We start from the raw sequence: 17,472 nt of genomic DNA, 5'->3' as shown, positions 1-17,472 counted from the left end.
GCTATTGCTTTCCACCCTGCTCTGTTCTGCATGTGGATGTGCGTGCATGGAACTGAGCAGCTTTGCCCTCCCTCCCCCCCCCCGCTTTGTTTTTTTTTTTTTTTTTTTTTTACCTTTCCCCTCCCTCTCTTTTTCCTCTCTTACTCCTCTCGCATTCTCCCACTGAATTAGCTGCCCAGCTTTCCCTGAGAGAAACACTTGGAAATAACGCTGGCAGCAGCACGGGGTGGTTTTCTGGGGAGGAGGGGCATTTCTTGGAGCCCTGCCCAAGCCAGAAGGGTGGGGAGGAGAAAAGATGCTCAAATCCAGCAGCATTGTCAGAGCACGGGAAGAATGGCGCGATTGGTCTGAAAGCCCTGCCGTGCCGCGAGCCATCAGCTCCGGGTAGTGGCATCCTTGGGCTTTATGCACTAGTTAATAGGCTTTGAGCTGCCTCTGCTTGTTTTAAGCTCTCCCTCTTGCTTAATCTCATCTCCGCTCGGGTGCGTGTGCGTGTGTGTGTGTAGGGGGAGGACTTTATTTCCATTGGCTCGGCTTTCGCTTCCCACCCACATCTCTTCCACATCACCTTGGTGTCTCCCTAAATAAAACCAGCCCTTCTTATCACACCGAGGAAATCAAGAGCTAGAGTTTGAACGGATTTTTGTATAAATATTTACCCCTACAAAGCTACTGCTGAGCTGGTGGGATAAACTCGCAGCAGCTGGCCTGAGACTCGTTTACTCTCTCTCTCTCTCTCCTAAAAGGGTTTAATTATTATCCAGAGGGGAGGGGAGAGATCTGGATCCCAGTTCCAGCTACAGACTGACCCAAAAAGCAGTGCCAGGATTTCACTAGCTGCTCCTCATGGATCTGAAGGACAGCACCAGCGAGGGCAGCATGGGGAGCATGCAACCTTCCAGTATCCAGATTTTTGCCAACACCTCCACGCTCCATGGGATCCGTCACGTCTTTGTCTACGGGCCAGTGACCATCCGACGCCTGCTCTGGACCTTGGCCTTCGTGGGCTCACTGGGGCTCCTCCTGGTTGAGAGCTCGGACCGAGTGGCTTTCTACTTCTCCTACCAGCATGTGACCAAAGTGGACGAGGTAGTGGCCAACAGTCTGGTCTTCCCTGCTGTCACCATCTGTAACCTCAATGAGTTTCGCTTTTCCCGGCTCACCACCAATGACCTGTACCATGCTGGAGAGCTTCTGGCTCTGCTCGATGTCAACCTGCAGATCCCCAACCCTCACCTGGCTGACCCGTCTGTCTTGGCCATCCTTCAAGAAAAGGCCAACTTTAACCAGTATAAACCAAAAGTTTTCAACATGCAGGAGTTCCTGGCGCGGGTTGGCCATGACCTGAAGGATATGATGCTGTACTGCAAATTCAAAGGCCAAGAGTGCAACCATGAGGACTTCAAAACTGTGAGTATGAGCAGATGCTCTGCTTTTCTCTACTCTGGGTGTGTGGATGGTGCTGGTGCAGGACCAAGACAGCAAGGATGTCACTGACCAACCTGCGTCAGCATAGCACAATGAGCAGATAGTGTCTGTCAGGCTCTGGCATGGCAGAGGAGAATGAGGCAGCCTGTTGAGTTGAAGTTTATTTGCTGGAGTCCTTCCTACGCTTCTTCCCAGCATGGCATGGGGTGATGTGGGGGCAAGCAAGGGGTTTGCAGCAGGTCCACCATCCATCTTGCAGGAGGCCCACGGCTCCCACGGTGCTTGGTGTCAGGCTGGGGCATCACATGGGTCCTGCTGAGCAACAGAGGGGGCTTGTGAGGTCTCTTGCTATGGTCTGTGAATTTTAGCCTGCTGAAGAAAGTAGAGAGGGCTGGAAAGAAGCCAGAGAGACTGGAAGGCATTTGAGGATGGTCTGAGCAACGTCCATAAGCCTACTGTATTTCCTTGGGTGTTTGTAGCCTTGCTGAAATTGTGGCTTCTGATCTAACTGGAAGGGGAATTTTTCTGCTTGTTGCTTGTGGCTGTGGTTCATAAATCCTAGTTTGCTGCAGCATGGCCAGCAACAAGGTCCCTTCTTGGTGTTGTTTTAGGAAAAGGGAAACATAATAAAATAAAGAAGAAAAGAAATCAGGCGCTGCTCTGATGCCAGCCTGCTCTCAGGCTGGCAGGGAGGTGGAGAGCGCTGGGTAGCCTGAAGATCCTGAAGGCAGCAGACGCTGCTCAGCTTATGGCTTCTGGGTGACACCCTGACAGCAGCGCAGGCTGGCCTCGGTGGCTCAGCTGGCAGGCATTATCAGTGTGAAATAGGAAGAAAAAGTAGGTTGCTTGGAAGAAGGGATCCCACCCGTGCACTGCTGATTGAGAGAGGGGCTACAGAAGGGGCTGCTCCCCCCAAACTGGTGGCTTGAATCCTGCCTCAGCAGAGCTGCAGACATGAGGGCTGTGATGAGGCTAAGTTGTACTTTGCTCTCAGGCCAAGCTGGCTGGTTCCTTCCCACTGATTCTCCCCGGCGTGCCCTGGCTGGGGGCTCAGTGACCCTGGAGTCAGCAATGCCGACAGATCTCAGCCCGCTGTTTCTCTGGGAGCGATGCTGTTTGTTCTGCTCCATGTCCTGTAGATAGGCAGGGGCTGTAACAGGTTTTGTGATGTTTGCCAGTAGGATTTTGGTCTGTTTTTAGGAGAAGAGAGTATTTTGTGTCTCTGATGCTTTTGGATCCCCCAGCAAATGAGTTCAACTGATTCATGCTCCAGAGTCTCTGCCATCACCTGGACTGTGCTCTTTTTAAATGTCTGAGTAGGAATGTTTTGTTTGATGTCTCAGTTGTTGCCTGTGCATAACCCTGATGCCATACCCATTTTGGACTGGATATCCAGGCAAACTGCTCCTTTTCTTCTGCTTCTTGGGCAGATCTGAGCAGAGGTAGGGTGGTGCAAGTTTTAAGAAGTTATGAAGAAATTCCTTGGGGGAAGAGATTGCTAAAGCAAAGCAATGTGTGACTAAGGCTGGAAAACGGGATAGAAAAGGAAATATATGCACAAAAGCCCAGGGGACAGAAGAGTTGATAAGTGAAGGCAGATCCCAAAAGATCTTCCCTAACCATAGCAAAGGAGCTGGGAGAGGGAGGAATTCTGCCTGTGGGCTTCCCCATAATGCAATAAACGTCAGCCAAAAGCAAAAGCCCCAAAGCCAACCAGCAAGTGGCATGTTCAAAACACCTGCAGGACTTGAAAAAGTAGGTCTCATTCTCAGATGAGACAGGTGCTCTTGGTAGCTTCCCTGGGACACAAGAACTGTAATCTCCATGGCCATTTAGTTTTTGAGGTAGCTGCCTCTGAAACAATGGTTTTTATTTCCATGGGTACACAGCAGTTTCCAGAAAGGTTAAACTTTCCCTGGCTGCTAAATAAATCCCTGTTCCCCTAAATCTGGTTAGGGCCACCTAGAAACATATGGGGTGCTATGGGCTGACAGCCCTTGTCCTTGTCAAAGCACTGTAGAGATTCAGAAACAGGGCAGTGAAATACTTAGTCCATTATGCAAAGCAGCTCCTAGATGACCCAGAAGACATTGTCTTCTACACCTTTCTAACACAGAGAAATGTGTTAGAGGAGATGCTGGAAGCGCAGTTAGGTGTTTCTGTCTCACTGACTTGATGTAGTCCCTTAGGTTAGGGAAATCCAGGGAGCAGTAGTCAAAAGGGACTCAACAGCCTTGTTTTCCTTCTAGACTTTACCTCTAAGAGACAAAAGACAGCAAAAAATGCCTGCTTAAATGCTAAATAGGTCTTTCTAGAGGGAGCATGCTGTTAAGGTCTTTGAACTGCCTCCGTGCTGAATCAGAACCTCCAGTTCTGGAGGAATTTTGTGTTTAATTATCAACAACCTGTTGCAACTTTGTGTACAGACTGTGTGGCAGCTTATCCATTCTGCTGCATTACCAGTTGGAAAGAGGGAAGCATCATCACTGAAGGCTGATTTCTTTCCTCTCAGGAAGCAGAGAGTGTAAATCCCAGAGCAGTTTTGTAATACGTCATCCTGACGAAGAACTTCAGCTCTCTCTTTCTGTACTCCCCAAATTCATGCACCTGGGAGCAGAAGAGGCAGGAGTTTTGCAGTAGGAAGCTGCATCAAAGCAGAAAACTCTGCAATAAGATGCTGCTGAGGAAGTTAGTGCAGTAGTGCCAGCTGGTCACCTGTCCCACTTAGAATATCCATGTGTGTTGTATGCAGTGCTGTATGGGAAAGCAGATGCTGGCATGGCAGTGCCCTGGCACACTGAAAACTTGAATTTACTTTCCCTCCTCCTCCACTTCCCTGTTCCAATTCTCCATTGCAGCTTTTTTAACAGGATTTGAGCTGTGCTCTCCTTGCATTCAATGTTCCTTCTCCCCAGATGATGTCTAATGCTTCTCAGCCAACAGTTCCCCATATTATGGCCTGCTCAGGGGCATGAGTCCTTTAAGCTTTTCTGCAGAGATACATCCAAAGGGAACAGCAAGGACTTAGCGGAACATGTGCTGATTCCTGAACTGGCATGGCAATGCACTGAGCAGCAGATAAGATAATGCTGACCTCTGCTGCAGGCAAGGTAATAAAGAACAAGAAATTGGCAGGATGAGCTTTAGCAAACCCATTCCTTTAATATATTTGAAGGAGGAAAACCTGATAACAGCAGCAGTTGAGGAAATTCCCTCTTTTTGTGTGTGTGTGTGTGCATTGCTCCTTCCAGGAGGTCTCCATTGAAAATGACCTCACAGATGGCATCTTTCTGGAGGAGCTGTGCTCATGCTGCTCAACATGACATTAAGGTCTTCCCAACCTACTGCTGCTGAGAGTGATAAAGCTGTGGCTCGTCAGCCCTAGACACAGAGCTGTGATTTTCTGGTTATCTCTATGAGCGTGCTGGACCAAAGCTTCCTTCCTGGGTCTGCAGTCATGGCTTGTGGTCCTTTGCCATTCCAATATGGGATGAACTGAGCAGTGGCAAGGGGACCTTGCAGGAGATTTCTGTGGGTGGCACAGCAAACACATGGAGTAACAGGGGAGAAAAATCTATGATAACTGTTTCACCCCATGGGGAAAAGGGAGAATGACAGATGGGGTGGTGGGGATGCAGATATCTAGAATATGAGGAGCATGGGGAATGGGATATCTCAGTCCCACCTTGCTGAGAAAACTAGCCCCAGCAGCCAAGCCCTGCCTGAATGATTCAAGATACAGCAGTGACTGCACATTTTGGTATGTGAGCAAGTGTGGTGGTTTTACTCAGGTGGGCAGCTGAGCCCACACCCACTCTCTCACTCCCCCTTCTCAAAGAGAAAGGGGGAGAAAATATGGTTTCTCACTCCTCTCTCTCTCCCAGCTGCTGTGTAGCCGTGGGTTTTTGTTTTTTTGTTTTGTTTTTTTTTTTTGGTTGGTTGGTTGGTTGTGTTTTTTCTTTTTTTTTTTTTTTTTTTCCCCCCCCCTTTCTTAAATATGCTCTCACAGAGGTGTAAACAACATCAGTTACTGGCTCGGCTCTAGTCAGCAGCAGGGCCCTTACCTAACATGGGGCAGCTTCTAGATTCTTCTCAGAGAAGCCACCACTACGGCCCCCTGCTACCAAAACCTTGTCATGTAAACCCACTACGTTAAGTTTTCCTGTCATGTCGTTTGCTAAATGGAAATTGTAGCATGTGCTTCCCCACACATCCATCTCATTTCAGAGGTAACACAATAACTTAGCTTGTGCCTGCTATGCTTTCGTTGCCAGATGTCTATTTATTATCCATGTCTGTGACAATCGAAGGATACCACTCATTTATTTTCAATACACATTCTTGCTGATAGACAGTGTCCGCATAAAGGAGAGCATTTCATGTGAATATTTCTATTCTGAGACACAAGTTTATGTCAATCTATCAGTCACTCTCTATGCATATATTTTAAGCCATTCTTTCTAGTGTGCCCATGAGGCCACTATTTAGTAAATAGCTTTTGCTTTTTAGACTGATTAGTCCATTCTCATCTTCTGTTATACAACTTCCACTTTCCTCAAAAATAAATAAATAAATAGAAATCATGATGCTGTCTGCTTGATTCAGAAAAACACGACCTCTTTCTATTTAATCATTTTTCTGGAAATCATGACTTTTTCCAAAGTTTGCCTCAGAATCTGTTAAATATGCCAAAATGGGATCTGCCATTTTGTGCTAACTTTTACACAAATAAATGGTTCTTGCACTAGGAGAGCAAATATTTCTGCATCTTTCTGTGTCTGTGCTTGTGTTTGCACATGCTGCTGAATATTGGTGCCTGGTCTTAGGCACGGGAGGGAGTGCAGGGTTATTGTGTTCCTGTTGTAGGTGCCTGAGTCAGGTGTCTAAAAGTAGATAGATTGTATCTGGGTCACATATCTGACTGATGTACAAACCTCATCCTTGAGAAATGCAGACCTTTATTCTACACAATATTACCCTTGTCTAAATTTTTCTGTCCCTCAGACATCTAGTTGTAAAATGATTATGGTAGGGCTTGTCCATGGAGCTGATGGGCTTTGTACTTCCTTAATATATTACAGAATATTGGGATAATGATTTGAAATTCACCAGAAAGATTCTTGGGAGGATACCTGTTGTGATGAGTATCTGTTCACAAATACAAAAGTTTCCTGGGTCTTGAATGGATATTAAGGTTAAAAACTAAAGAAGAGAAGCCTGTGGAACCTCAGTGGGGTCTTTTTGTGGCAAATCCAATTATAAGTCATTTAATACAGAAAGCATTTACACTGGATGAAACAACTCCCATAAGACCAAAAAGTCAGAGGTGTGGCTGTAAGTCATTTACTTGAGATGTGGGTGATCTGTGTCTGAGAGACTGCTCTGACTCAAGACCTGAGCAGCTCAGTGATTAACTCTTCCTTAATTTTCTTTTAAAAAGTCTGTGTTTTGTTCTGATTTAAGCTGTTTCTTGACTGGGCACACTCCTCTTCTCATTAGGAGTTTTGGGAAATAATCTAAAGATCTGATGTCTCAGAAAAGAGCACAGCTGAAGTACCAAAAACATCTGCAGATCAGTGGGTTGTGAGTGCAAAGGGAGGCAAGACACAGGGAGGACACTGGAGCAGGAAGGACAAAGCACTTCTGTGCCTAAGAGCCAGCTGTGAGCTCAGCATTCCTTTGCCTATGGCCTTGGTTTATATGATGCACCCATCCGCTTCATTTGATGAAGAGGAAGAGCCACTCTTGTCTGTTAAGTGATGCCTATTCATCACAATTATTTGTCAGGCCAAGTGAGTGTGGATTCCTCTGTCCCCCATCCACACCACACCTGCTGAGGGCTTTGCACTCAAGATGGCATCTGGAGCTGAAGCAAAATGAAAACACTGCTCTTGAGAGTGAGCAGAGAATAATGCTGTCAGATGAGGAGAAAATACTGAGCAAGAAGGATTTCATCAGAGTTGCAAGGACAGAGATATTTGAGGGCTGCAGAGCTTTACCATTTTTTTTCTGGAAATTGCATGAGGTTTTCTCATGCATTGGAAATATCTCTGAGTCTGACTTTCTGCACATCAGCTCTCCTATCTGCAAAATGGGAGGAAATTACTTTTATCCATGGAGAGACACTGACAAGTAAGGTGCTGGAAAGCTGTGAAGAGGCAAGTTAGTAAAACTCAGAGCTCAAGGTTGATAAATGTCTTTAAGCCACAGTGTTCTATTGTTTCCTTGCTGTCTGCAGTGGACAAAGGGTAAAATGACAGGAAGCAGTCAAATGTACCTGTGCTCTTTCTACATGAACCACATTTAAATCTAGTCATGCCTAAAACCATAAGTGAAGGCTATGAAAAACCAGGGACGTATTAAAAAACAACAACATGGTTTCTATCTGGAGAGATAAACTGGAGCAACATAACTTGTCCTGACCTTCCTCCATATACCTCATGCAAGTTCCCCACTGAGACTTCTTGAGAAATAACATATAACCTCCCAGATGTTCACTTTTGCGGAATTGTGTGCTTATTTGACCAAGTGCACGCTAAAAACCATGATGTGACTGCCGTGAAACCATGGTGTGTATTTAAGTGCTCCTAGCAAAGCGCTGAGCACTACAGGTCAGTGTCCGTGATCCCCATGGAAGGCAATGGGCACAAATAAAACCAGTGATTGTAAACAGAGGCAGGAGAAGTTCTTAAAAAAAGAGAAAGCAGGTCGGACTTCGGTATTGGCCTGAGTGGCTTCTTGAGGTCCCTTCCAAACTGAATTATTTAACGTATACATATATCTATATAAATTATAAAGTATATTATATATTTCCGTAACAAAAAGTGGGTACATACCTGCTGGGTTTTGTCCCATGTTGCTGCTTGTCATGCTCAATTCACTCAATCTTTACCGTGAGCATGAAAAATAATTTTGAGAGGCGGTTATGATCCCTGTTGTGAGCCTTGGCATTTAAGTTTGAGTTTATGTTATTGACCTGAAGAAAAAAAATGGCCTTAAATGCATAGCTGTTGATGACTCTCTGCATTGAGCATCTGAGGCATTCACAGCTATGATTCCATAATAAACCCCTCACAGTTTCTCTGAGCACGTGTCTGTCCTTCTCCATCTCCTGGAACCATTCCCATGCAGTTTGAAAGGAGACAGCAGAGATTACCTGAAAAAAATACCTCAAGTGCATTGTTCATCTCCTCTTTGCGGAAAAAGCATGCCTCACAGCTCTCCAGGAGTACAGCCAGCTGCAGGACAGCAGGGACAGAGGGGACAGAGGCATCTCCATCTCCTCTGGCAGAACCTGGTGCCCAGGATCTCTGCATGGCTAGTCTGTCCTGCGCCTTTGCAAAAGCATTTTTTAAAGGAATTTATACCTGGAGTGCAAGCCAGATCAGGCTTGGCTGTCACAGCAGCATTATGCATGAATTGGCTGTCATGGGGACACACGGTCAGTGTGTAGGCAATAAAATGCTCAGCTGCTGTGACAAGGTGGGACCGAGCAGGTTGTCAGGTGGATGTCACAGCTGTACCAACTGAATATAGTTTTCAAAAGAAATAGCAAGTATTTTGCCTAGTTTCATTCATCTTTCTTTTAAGATTGGTGTGACATTTTGTGTGGATTTCCATACCAAGAGCTCTTTGGAAAAACACATCCATGAGAACTTCCTTGCCTGAAAGACAAACACAGCTATGAGAGAGGTGTGTGGTGGTGAGAATGCAGGAATGCAGGTCCTCCCATAGCTTCAGAAGGAGAAAAACATGAACAGTGGCTATATTTGCAGGTTGCAAAAATCGTCAACTATTTTGCCACCTGCATCTGCTCAGAGGTTTACTATAATTATTATTTAAAAAGCTTTCATAGAATCATAGAATCATAGAATATCCCGAGTTGGAAGGGACCCATAAGGATCATCAAGTCCAACTCCTGGCACCGCACAGGTCTGCCCAAAAGTTTAGACCATGTGACTAAGTGCACAGTCCAATCGCTTCTTAAATTCAGACAGGCTTGGTGCAGTGACTACTTCACCGGGGAGCCTGTTCCAGTGTGCAACCACCCTCTCAGTGAAGAACCTCTTCCTGATGTCTAGCCTAAACTTCCCCTGCCTCAGCTTAACACCATTCCCGCAGGTCCTATCACTGGTGATAATGGAGAATAGGTCACCTGCCTTTCCACTCCCCCTTGCGAGGAAGTTGTAGACTGCGATGAGGTCCCCCCCTCAGCCTCCTCTTCTCCAGGCTGAACAGGCCAAGTGACCTCAGCCGCTCCTCATATGTCTTTCCCTCTAGGCCCTTCACCATCTTCATCACCCTCCTCTGGACACTCTCCAACAGTTTAATGTCCTTTTTGTACTGTGGTGCCCAGAACTGCACACAGTACTTGAGGTGAGGCCGCACCAGCGCAGAATAGAGCGGGACAATCACTTCCCTCGACCGACTAGCAATGCCGTGCTTGATGCATCCCAGGATACGGCTGGCCCTCCTGGCTGCCAGGGCACACTGCTGGCTCATATTCAACTTGCTGTCAACTAGAACCCCCAGATCCCTCTCTGCGGGGCTGCTCTCCAGCGTCTCATCGCCCAGTCTGTACGTATAGCCAGGGTTGCCCCGTCCCAGGTGCAGGATCCGGCACTTGCTTTTGTTAAACTTCATGTAGTTGGTGATCGCCCAGCTCTCCAATCTGTCCAGATCTCTCTGCAAGGCTTTTCCACCCTCATCCAAGTCCACAACTCCTCCAAGTTTGGTGTCGTTGGCAAATTTGCTCAAAACAACTTCTAGTCCTACATCCAAATCATGTATAAAAACATTGAAGAGGACTGGCCCTAAAATGGAGCCTTGAGGGACCCCACTGGTGACCATCCACCAGCCAGATGTGGCCCCATTTACCACAACCCTTTGAGCCCTGCCCATCAGTCAATTGTTCACCCATCGTATGATGTTTTTGTTTAGCTGTGTGCTGGATATTTTGTCCAGTAGGATCCTATGGGAAACCGTGTCAAAAGCTTTACTGAAGTCCAAAAAGATCACATCAGCTGGTTTCCCTTGATCAAATCAATGGGTGATCTTATCATAAAAAGAAATCAAATTTGTTAGGCAGGACCTACCCCTCATGAACCCATGTTGGCTGGGACCAATGACTGCATTGTCCCCCAGGTGCGCTTCAATAACTTCAAGGATCTTCCTCTCCATAATTTTACTAGGCACTGACGTGAGACTGACAGGCCTGTAATTGCTAGGATCTTCTTTCTTACCCTTCTTGAAAATTGGCACAACATTTGCCGGCTTCCAGTCCAATGGGACCTCTCCAGATTCCCAAGATCATTGAAAAAATAATTGAGAGGTCCCGCGATGACATCAGCCAGCTCTTTAAGCACCCTGGGATGAATCCCATCCGGACCCATGGATTTGTATGGATCCAGGTGGAGCAGCAAATGCACATGTTCAGGGTCAGTTGGGAGTTTGTCATTCCCACTGTCGTGGTCCTCCAGCTCAGGGAACCCTGGGTCCCAAAACCCATCATCAGTGTTGAAGACAGAGGTGAAGAAGGCATTAAACGTCTCTGCTTTGCCTGTGTCATTGTCTGTGAGGAGACCCTCCCCATCTAGTAGCGGACATATGTTTTCTTTGGTTCTCCTTTTTCTGTTCACATATCTAAAAAAAACTTTTTTGTTGTCTCCCACAGACATGGCCAGCTCTAGTTGGGCTTTGGCCACACAAATTTTCTCCCTACAAACATGAACAGCATCCCTGTATTCCTTCCTCATCACCTGACCCTCCTTCCAGCAGCCGTACACTTCCTTTTTTTCCCCTAAGCTCCAGTAGAAGATCCCTGGTCAGCCAGGCCGGCCTTCTGCCCCGCCTGCCTGACTTCCGATATTGTGGAATCACCTGATCTTGTGCTTTTAGGAGGCAGTGCTTAAAGATTGACCAGCACTGATGGACGCCAATGCCTTCAAAAGCAATTTCCCAGGGGACCTTGCTGACTAGTTCCCTGAGCAGCCTAAAGTCTGCTTTCCCCATATCCAGGGCTGAAGTTTTGGTGACAGTTTTCCTTCTCTCACCATAAATTCTAAACTCAACCACTTCATGGTCACTATGACCAAGACGGCCGCCAATTGCCACGTCTCCCACAAGACCCTCTCTGTTCTCCAGCAACAGATCTCGGAGGGCACCTACCCTAGTTGGCTCCCTTAGCACCTGCACCAAGAAGTTATCATCTAGGTGCTTTATGAACCTCCTGGACTTGCTCGTGTCAGCCGTGTGGTGACCCCAGTTGATGTCTGGCAAGTTGAATCCCCCATAAGGACAAGGGGAGTTGATCTCGAGGCATCTCTTAGTTCTGCAAAGAATAATTCATCGGTGTTGTCGTCCTGGCCAGGTGGTCTGTAATAGACTCCCACAACGACATCCCCTTTATTTGTTCATCCCTTAATCCTTACCCAGAGGCTCTCAACTTTGCCATCACCAACTTGAAGTTCCGCACAATCAAGCCCATGCTTCACATACATCGCCACCCCGCCACCTCGCCTACCCTGCCTGTCCCTCCTGAAGAGCCTGTAACCATTTATTGCAACACACCAGCCACAGGACTCATCCCACCAGGTTTCGCTTATGCCAATGATGCTGTAGCTGTGGGACTGGGCCAAGACTTCTAGCTCATCCATTTTATTCCTCATACTGCGTGCGTTTGTGTAGAAGCACTTCAAATGTGCCTCCCTACACGCAGCTCCTTGTGGAGCCAACCGAAGGACCTCACTAGCACACAGTCCCTCTGATTCTAGCGCACCATCCCTTAGCTCATCACCAGCATGCCTGGTTTTATCCCCTTCCCCCTTCGACTCTAGTTTAAAGCTCTAAAGCCCTTTAAATGTATTCTCTTTATGGAGGGATGAACATAACCTGAAAGGTCTTCTAAAAGCTCTTTGGGATTTCCACACCTGAAAACAGTTGTTATGAAGACTCTTGGGGATCTCAAATTCAACAAGCTAAGGTGGAAAATGAGCTAGATGAGGTGGACGTGTCTGACGCCACCTACCAGGGATCAATCTATGAGTCCAGAAGCAGAAAGAATGATTGCCTCTTAGAGGTGAGAGACTCTGAATCACTTAAACAGATTGACAACAGTATGCTCAGGGCCCATCAAGAAACAATTTATATCCAGCCATGAATATTTACAGCTGAAGCACATTCCATTATTTGGGAAAAAAAAAAAATTATTTTGATCAATTGTTGCTGTCATCACTGTTGAAGAAAGGATTTAGCCTGCGTGTTAATTCAGGAAGTGTGAAGTAAAGAAGTAAGTGGTAATGGAAAATGCACATACATTTGCCAAGGGTATGTTAGATGAAAGGAGATTTAATCTGCACTTGGTTAGATTTCCAGGGAGGATCCTATGCAGAGGGACTTGGCCCATCCAGGCATTTTCATGTAGAACAGAAGTTGCTTTGTTGATGACTCCTGTGGATGAGACAGTTCTGCATGGAGATTTCCTTCCTCCTCCACTGCACTGGCTCCTCAGGGGCTGGAATTTGAAAAGAAAATCAGAAATAAAAAAGACTGAGCCAAATTCAATCGACTCACCAGGTGTTTCTTCAGATCAGCTTGACCTGCACATGAGAAGGCGATTCCAGGTTCTGCCCAAGCAGGGTGAGCTTCATGCCAAGCCTGTGCAATTTCCTTTTAGTCAGCCAGAAGGTTGCTCAGATCTCACTTCCAGCATGGGTTTTTTAGAAAATGGAGTTTGTCCTCAGGGAAACTGACAGCTCGGAGTCTGTCTTTATTGCATATCTGGGAAAACAGGCAAACAAACAACCAAACCAACAACAAGAAAACAAACCAGGTTGAAGGCCAAAAATTTTAGTGAGATGAAGTTTTAGCTGGTTTTAAAAATCTGAATTTTCATGGTGTTTCAAATATATTAAATACTTGGCTATATAAACAAAAGCAATATAAAGATAGGCATGAAATTAAATGAATTTAAAATGTTTGCCTTTTCAAAGCTTTTTAAATTATCAGGGGAAGAAAAACAATTCATTTAAACATTTTCTTTTTTTCATGTTTCCAAGCCTTCTGAAATCCCATGCTCCCACGGTGGAGGACAGTCATGCAAGGACTTCACAAGACAGCTGAATCCCACAACAGTGATTCAAACTGTTCACCTGAACGTTTAAGAGAAATTAATCTTAGGCCAGGCGATGAGAATAAATAAATCCAAGCAAATGTTCTCTGGTGATTTAACTGCATGTACTGTGAGCAACATAATTTAAGGGCTCAAATCTCTGCCACAATGCAGGGTGACATACTTCCCCCAACTAAAGTAGAAAATGATGAGCTGAAGCCCTGGTACAGCAGAGGAGCGTATAATTGTCATGTGGGATCACTCAACAGCAGGCAAGAAAATATCTTCACAGTATGCAATCAGCTGGACAGTAAGGGCTAAATCCACTGAATTGATTGCAGAGGAGAGTTAACAACCAGTGAGAAGAATTAATGTAAGCTTAACCCTTGAGTCACTAAATTTTCAAGATCACGCTCTACTGCTCCCTGGTACAAAAATGAATGGGATATATAGAGCAGTCCATTAGAACCTCTGTATTTCTTCTACTGCCACCTGTTATGCTTTGGAAGAGCAGCATGTGTGATCGTTCCATCTTTGCCTATCATGCATGAAACAGCAGCGTTAGCAGCACCGTTAACTCATCAGCAATTTTCCAGTGATGGAGACAGCTGAACAAGGATATCAGGCTTCAGATCAACCTCAAACGGTTGATAACATTATGTTTTGGGAGGTGGGTGTGACTCTAGGCCATCTGGAAAGTGATGATTTATTTGAGGGGGCCTTGGATTAGAACAGATTTTTTTCTATCGAGATTTTTTTTTTTCATTTTATTTCCATTTTCCTTAGACTGGTTGAACACACTGGTTGGATTTTATCTCTCAGAATATAACATGGTGTCCTCTTTTGCTACGGAGGTGATGGCTGGTTACAGCAGTTGCACGGTCCTATCATATACAGTTTTTTTCTTTGAAGTACCTCATATTTGGGGATTTTTCCTTTTTACAATGAAAGGATACAGACTCTTCCCACAAAAGCTTTTGTGAAAACTGCCACTGTGGTTGCTTCTTAAACAATGCTCCCATCTAAACCAATTTTTACATAAAAAATTGAGTCAGTGGCATGGCCAGACAGAGTGTTGATATCATGTCCTCATTAGAAGAAGGAGTTGTTTTGCCAGATGTTAACCCTCATACTTGTTGATTGAACAGCATTTTTTTTGTACTCCACCCTGGTAATAAATCCCACAGCTACCATCCCTTCTACAGCTGCTCCAGGAACACTGTAAGTGGCCATTAACTAATGTTAAATTATGATGGAACATCTCCTGGAATACATGTGACACCCACATGAATAATAAATGAATTAATTCCTGTCAAGACAATGACAACGGATTGCAGTTGAATTAACACGAGTGTCATTTACTGCTCTACACCAACTGCAACAAGTTCCTTGTGGGGTGCATGTAATTAAGGGACACAAACAACATGACAGCAGAGGGATGTCATCAGTGTGAAGATGTAGCACTATAGACAGCCATTAAACATAAGCTGTGGAAGAAAGCAAGTCCCAGGCTGACAAACCAGTCCTTTTTCTATTGAACACCAGTGGAGTTTGCTTCCTAAAGACATTAGTGAGAGTGAAATCAGGCTGTTAGCCCCCACAATTGCATCTATCCCTGGAAAAATCATTCTCTCCTCATTATCACTTAGTAGAACAAAAAGACTCTTAGAGGAGGTTAGGACTATGATGATATCTCTGTGTGTGAGCATCTCTCCAAGGGAAACTGGGGCAAGGAGGGAAAGGTTTTTTTTGATGGTGTTCATGCACGATACTAGAAAAATACACGAGGGTCTCTTGGTATTGGTGCATATAGGACTCTACAGATCATTTTTCTGTGGGTTGTGTTAGTGTTCAGAAACTTGTGTTACATACCTGCTTCTGTGTGTTGTGTCAGGTTGAGCTGTGGCTGCTGCTTCCTTGCTCACCATCTGTGTTGTGTATCTCGAGGTGCTCTGCAGGGTCTGCAGGTTAAGTGAGGGAAAAAAAAAAAAAGAGGAAGGGGGAGAGAAATAGAGGAAGAGAGAAGGTGAAACAGAAATGGGTGAAGACTGTTTATGTCATGAAGAAAAAAAGCCCTGAGGTTGGCTCAAAGAAAAACAAATTCAGTTTAGAAGCCAGCACAGGTTTTTGAAACATGGGTTGATGAGCCTGGAATTGGTTTGAATATTTTCACTGAAAACCTCTCTAGAAAATGCTTTCTGAATGAAAAAAAAAAAAAAAAAAAAAAAAAAAAAAAAAAAAAAAAACCTACTTTCCTAAAGTTACACTGACTGGGATGAGATTTCCCATAAGAAAAATGGAGGCTTTTTATCTTAAATCATTTCTATTTTCCATGAAATTAATTTAAATTAAAAAAAAATAAATAAATCTTAAAGCAAAACCAAATCTTGGAAGGCTGGGATGCTTCATTAAATGGATATTTTGATTTTCAGCTAGTTCTGAATTAAACAATGGAAAAAGTCACCAAGAGCTGGGGGATCTGCCACCACTTGGAGTCTCTACATCTTACACTTGTAGACCATGTGCACACCTGGGTCTATTTTAAATAAAGTTTAGGGCAAAACCTGGTATTACCTGGTATTATGTATTATCAAAGGTGAGTCCCGAGTTATATGCTCCTATTTGCCATTCCCTGAAGAAGGGGATTTCATATACTGCTTTCAAATTAGCTCTCCCCTCCGCCTCCCCTTTCATGGGACAAGATGCCTTCTGACAGACTATCCTCTGAGCTTTCTGGAGATGGTTAATCTTTAGCCATTTTTCCTGATAATACAAGGTTTCAGAAATTTCAAAATTGGTTAATTTTGCCTCACTTTGAAAGACCAGGAGAAGTCTCAAAGATATTAGGTTTCTAAAAGTATCATGAAAACTGGCAGCCGAGAGTTACCCAAACTCACGTCCACAAAGGAAAAGCAGGGACGGTGACATTGTGTATTTTGTCTGACAGCAACCAGCTGTCCAACAAACATGTGCCCCACTTTCTCCAAAAGCAGCCTGGCAATGGCAAGACAGCTTACACTTTTCTGACAGTATGGACAGTATAACAAACTGAAAAATTAGTATGCATAGGGCTGTGCTACCCATGGGACATGAAGAAACAACCCAGAGGCAGACAGACATGTGCACGTGCAGATAGGTACATGGATGTGGATGATAGCTGCTCCTGGATTACTCTGTGTTTTTTTTTGGTGGGAGTCCTCAGGGACTTCAGGCAGAGCAGGGAGAGGTTAGAAGGTAAAATATCAGCAGCATTTGGAGAGCAAGCTTCATTAATTCTTCTGTTTCAAGAACAACTTTTTTTTTTTTTTTTTAACAAGTTATGTAAAGCTTTCATTCCTCCCTTGCACTTATAAAAAGAATCACAGAAAGAATCATAAAGGCCAGCATCTTCTGAACATCCCAGCTGCTCATCCCAGCACCACATGGATGAGATTTAGTGGGTTCAGGATCTGGTTTTGCACAAAGCCCTGTGTGTGTTACAAAGGCAGAAAAGACCAGCAGCTGCTTGCTTGCAAAAGAGTCTCTCTTCCGCTGAGTATGTGAGAAACTGAACATGCACGCAACATGCACGCATACCTTTTTTTGCAGGGCTCTGCAATTTTGATTTGTCCTTGACCATCCTAGTGTGACTTCTTTTGCACTCTGTGTCCCATGGCTCTCCAAAAGAGGTGGGGAAAGGCAAAGATTCGCTGCATGGAGCCCTCCAGCCTTGCTCCTGCTATGCCCTCTGCTCCACACCATGCACAGCAGGCTGCGAGCAGAAATATTGCCATTTCTCTTCAAAACCCTGGTTACCCATTTGCTCCCATTGCATCCATGGTGTTTTGCTCTTGGGCTCCAACCTGAAGTGAGCCAGCAGCAAAGGATAGGAAACAAGGGCACTGATGAGTTTCCCCATGGCATGCACAGGACAGATGGGATGAATGGGAGCTGCC

At 45.1% G+C, this 17,472-nt stretch overlaps 1 protein-coding gene across 4 annotated transcripts in view; it reads left to right on the top strand.

Annotated features, from left to right (window-relative positions):
• The first annotated feature begins 307 nt into the window (after positions 1–307).
• The window catches only part of ASIC2 (acid sensing ion channel subunit 2), a 514,654-nt gene continuing 497,489 nt past the window's right edge, over positions 308–17,472 (top strand). For 2 of the 4 annotated variants that reach the window (XR_005814580.1, XM_040536491.1), the window contains exon 1: positions 543–1,410. Coding sequence is in view for 2 of the 4 variants with exons in the window: in XM_040536491.1 (XP_040392425.1) it covers positions 847–1,410 (564 nt within the window). In the remaining 2 variants the exon portion in view is untranslated. Of the gene's footprint in view, positions 385–539; positions 1,411–17,472 lie in introns of those variants that run through there. The other 2 variants (XM_040536492.1, XR_005814581.1) reach the window with 2 other exon arrangements.

The sequence above is a fragment of the Cygnus olor genome, chromosome 25 (assembly GCF_009769625.2).
Source record: "Cygnus olor isolate bCygOlo1 chromosome 25, bCygOlo1.pri.v2, whole genome shotgun sequence".
NCBI lineage: Eukaryota > Metazoa > Chordata > Aves > Anseriformes > Anatidae > Cygnus > Cygnus olor.
This window is presented reverse-complemented; position numbering and strand designations above follow the sequence as displayed.